Source organism: Micropterus dolomieu, linkage group LG06, assembly GCF_021292245.1.
Source record: "Micropterus dolomieu isolate WLL.071019.BEF.003 ecotype Adirondacks linkage group LG06, ASM2129224v1, whole genome shotgun sequence".
Lineage (NCBI taxonomy): Eukaryota > Metazoa > Chordata > Actinopteri > Centrarchiformes > Centrarchidae > Micropterus > Micropterus dolomieu.
Window position 1 is genome coordinate 5,516,347 of NC_060155.1, and position 4,179 is coordinate 5,520,525.

Consider the following 4,179-nt stretch of genomic DNA (forward strand, 5'->3'; position numbering starts at 1 on the left):
GCACACACACATGCACACACACATGCACATTAGTGAGTATGCACTAAAATAAGGTGGAAAATAAAGTAGAGAAAGAAATAACCTACTAGTAATAGAAATATACCTCACCCAGAGTGCACCCTGCATTCTAGTTAACCTATGAAAGTTAGCTCTCCTGATAACAGCTTATCTCATCACATCTGAACTCCCCTCCAACAATCTCAACACATAATTAACTAAACTACATGCTGAGCTTTTACCACTGGCTGAAAAGCCAGAGTGTAGCTGATTGTGATATCCCATGGGCCAGTCAAAATTTTAAAGCACAACTCCAGTGAGACAGCAATCAATAGCTGGATTTAAGAAGCAACCGCAGGGTAATAAAACTGATGCTACAAGCAATTCTGAGGTTCATCTGGGATGGCACACTGTCTTTGGAGGTTTGAAGTCCCAGTTGACTCATCTCTTCGCCAGCTGATGGGAGGGTGGCATGTTGTTTCAAGAGTTTAAGTAAAACCACATTTTGCAAAACTTATACATGCCTTAGTTAATGCAAATAGATTAGTTATTGTCAGATTTAGGTGTTGACACCTGTAAGAGCAGGAGAAGGCTGAGAACGTTGTTAAGCAGCTGGTGTCACCTTGGAGAGGACATTGATAACAGCTTTCTCATTTAGGACCATAAACACATTCATAACTCAAGGTGAAACCATAAATATATTACTGCCTGGCATTACAGTACAAGAATTATTCAGAATACTAACAGATGAAATGTCCTAAATTTTCACTCTGGCTCATAATCCCCCCCCCCTGAGAGACGGTCACATCTAAAGCACACCTCTGTGCAACGCAGACCAGCACCATCCCAAGACATTGATGATTCACTCCGGCAAGCTACACGCTGGCAATTAACCCTGCCCAGATCATGAGCGCTGAGCCACTATCAAAGCTGCCAGACAATGTCAGCAAACAATAGCACAGCCCGAGTTTAAAGTCCTCATCGTTACTGCTGCTCCTGGCCTCGTTAGCTACACTTCAGACTAATGGGATTGCTTGCTGAAAATGTAATTACAGTAAAAAGCATTGTTAGAGCATTAATAAGCGCTCTGTCATGTTCCTGCTTTCTGATGACTTTGTTATAATACTCACCCAGGCTAAGTTATTCAGGAGAAATGGTAACACGCAGTCCAAAGTTATTCTGCAGCTTCCACATGATACATGTTGTATGATGCATGAAATGTAATTGGATTTGTGCTGCTAGGGAAAACAGGTAAATAGAAACACTTATTTACCGCTCTAATCCTTTTCTTTCCTATTATCTCTCACGCACCTCCACCGCCAAGCGGTCTAAAAGTAGCTCAGTCGTGTTATTGCCGGGCGTCTCTACTGTATGCAAATAGCACATGTGACTGGTGTAATGACCTGAACTTTTATATGCTAAACTGTGTGGGAAGTAGCAGATGCATAAATAATTCACCTGCTGGCACTGGCAAACCGAGCTAATTACAACACCCATACTACCTCATCTGGAAACTACATCTCCCTCCCTTTTCTGCAGAAGTCTGGCAGGACTTTAAAGTGAGCCACAGCTGAGTAAGAGCGTACTGCAGGAATATGCGACCCTCAATGAATATATGTGAGTATTAAGGCAGCTTTGCCAAGGCCTGCGATGGTGAAGCTGCTTGTCAGACTTATTTACAACATGCAGTGTGGTCAGCTTCACCACTGGCCAAGCACAGCTGTTGAGGCTACCCTAATACAGGGTCCACGCCCTAGATTGTTTCAAATTGGATAAAAATATGAGCTAAGTGAGTCAGTCACCATGGATGGAGCATCTGCAAAACAAAGTACATCACCATAATAATTACCCTCCCCACCCGGAGAGATTGCCCAGCGCACGACCAACTGTCTGCTCTGATTGGTCGAACAGCTGGTTACCAGGAGAGAAAACACAAGGGGATTATACCCAGGAGGCCCGTGCTGCTGCTTAAGAGCACTGTACGTGTTGTACTTCTCGAAGCAGATACATCAGCAGAGGTGACTGGCCTGCAACACTTGCGTCCTTCACAATGTGCACTGGTATTTTGGCACTATGACTGGCACTCTGAACTGGGCTGGGCCCCACCATGCCTGACGGGCACAGACCGTACAATGCGATTAGTTAAAGGCCTGAAGTCAGCGTAAGCAAAAGTATTCAAGAAGTCACCACAGATTCAACGGTCTTCTCTGTTTTGCATGACAGGAAATGAATAGTCTAGTTGTATTCTAAATTCACCACCTAAGGATGTGATTCATATCCACTCAGCCAAATCTTGAAACTTCATAAAAGGAATTCAAGATCAGTTTCTATTGCCTTGTAAGCTCTCTCAGGTGAGCAAAGACACCAAAGTCCACAAAGAAAATAAAAGTTGGTCGCCAAGGAAACCTAATGTTTAACCAGGATTGTTTTCAAATGATAGCCCATTGGCTTTTGCACAGTTAGCATGTACAAACTTGTGATGTCAGCCTGGCTTAAATGCCGTTGTTATGCTTCCTAATTACTACAGTCATGGAGGTACATGAAAAGACCACGCTGTTTCTTTTAGTGCATGATTTTAAGTGCATATACAGGCACGCAATGGCACAAACCCTGTTTTTACAAAAAGTGTCTTTTTAAGACAAGTCTAATCGTGAGATGACAGAGCATCAAGTGCACAGCATTTTCTAACTGATGTCAGGACAAATTCTTTGTTGATTTAGTACCATAACATGGCAGAGCATTAGTAAAGGCATTTCCTTCGTTTGTCATAGTGGAAACTATGTCCATGTCATTATCCTTATCAAGTGCAGGAGGGGTCTGTATCACTAGAGGTTAATTACACCAAAGACAACAAACTTTGGTTTGATCCCAAACTGACCATGCATATTAAAAGAAAACAGATTAAGTATTTTCTCTAAACGTTGAATATGCAGTTGAACCTGTTGGGTTATTAACTGTAAAGTATTCAGTCACTGAGGGCCAAGAGAATACCACTGACCCGCATTTAATTTGACATATCCACTGACATTATTTTGACATTACCATTGTCTGTTTCCTATGCCCAACAAGCATGTTTTCATTCTATGCTATATTCAATCCTTTGAGTAATTTCAAATCTCTCTACTAAAGGGTTGGTTATGTAGGCAGCTGGTCAGCTAGCTAATGTTAGCTTTAATTAAGCAATGGTATTAAAACTAGCCAGCTAGCCAAGGCCGGCTAATCTGTCAACTACCAGCTGGCCTAGCCTGCTAGCACACAGTCTGTTAGCCACTTCTAAATCAAAGCTGGCTTACGCTTTATGCTGACGCAAACTGTTCATAATTAATAGCTTTATCGTTACAGATGCACAGCTACGTATTAATTAATGGAGTGGTAATAATGTGGTGAATAGCGTGCAGGATTGGCAGGCGAACGCTGGCGACATTTTAACCAGTGCCAGCCAATGTGTTTGTGGCTTTGTTGAATGACAGCTCGCTAGCCGTGACAGGGCAACTGCGAGTAGAGGCATTTTAGGAGAACAGCAATAAGACAGTTTTTGGTTTTTTTTATGTAAAACTGAATGCTGCTGTGGACTGTCAACGAACCGGAGAGCGAATAACTGACGAGTTACATGTAACTGAATGTTTAGGTGGCGCCAGAAGTTGGCTGCAAGTAAGGGCCAGTGGAACAACGCAACGGTGAACAGGTCAACCCTTGCTAACGCTAGCTAACAAGCTAGCGTTTAAGTGCTAAGTACCGTAGCTACAAGACAATCAAAAAATGGCGTACTGCTGACAGAGGGTTGTCGAATAGGTAGCAACCCAAAAAACTCACCCCGATTACAACGGTCTCTTCCCCTTGAAACTTGGGTATGTATTTGTCGCCTCTGGTCACCTCTGAGCTGTTCAGGGGCCTAAAACGGCACATCACTTTGATGGTGCACTCCGCCGGGTCGGCCATCTTCCACGGTTTACGAATGGAAATTCACAAATAAAATTAAAGTATGTCCTGGATCCCAGGAGCGGCCGTGGGGGGCGAAAAGGGAGGCCCAGCCCCTCTGTCCCAAGCTCAGGTTCGGGAAAGGGCGATTATATGTCGGGCATTCAACAAAGATCCTTGTTTTGCTCTCAATCACTTCCCCCTCCTGTTAGGAAGCCATGATACCGGTGGATCAGCGGCTGGCCACCTCACCCCTCCTGCTGC

At 43.7% G+C, this 4,179-nt stretch overlaps 1 protein-coding gene across 1 annotated transcript in view; it reads right to left on the reverse strand.

Annotated features, from left to right (window-relative positions):
• LOC123973093 (kinesin-1 heavy chain) overlaps positions 1-4,179 on the reverse strand; it is a 23,138-nt gene extending 18,959 nt beyond the window's left edge. The window contains exon 1 of the mRNA XM_046052964.1: positions 3,811-4,179. Within this exon, the coding sequence (XP_045908920.1) occupies positions 3,811-3,936 (126 nt within the window). The 5' untranslated portion in view covers positions 3,937-4,179. The remainder of the gene's footprint in view (positions 1-3,810) is intronic.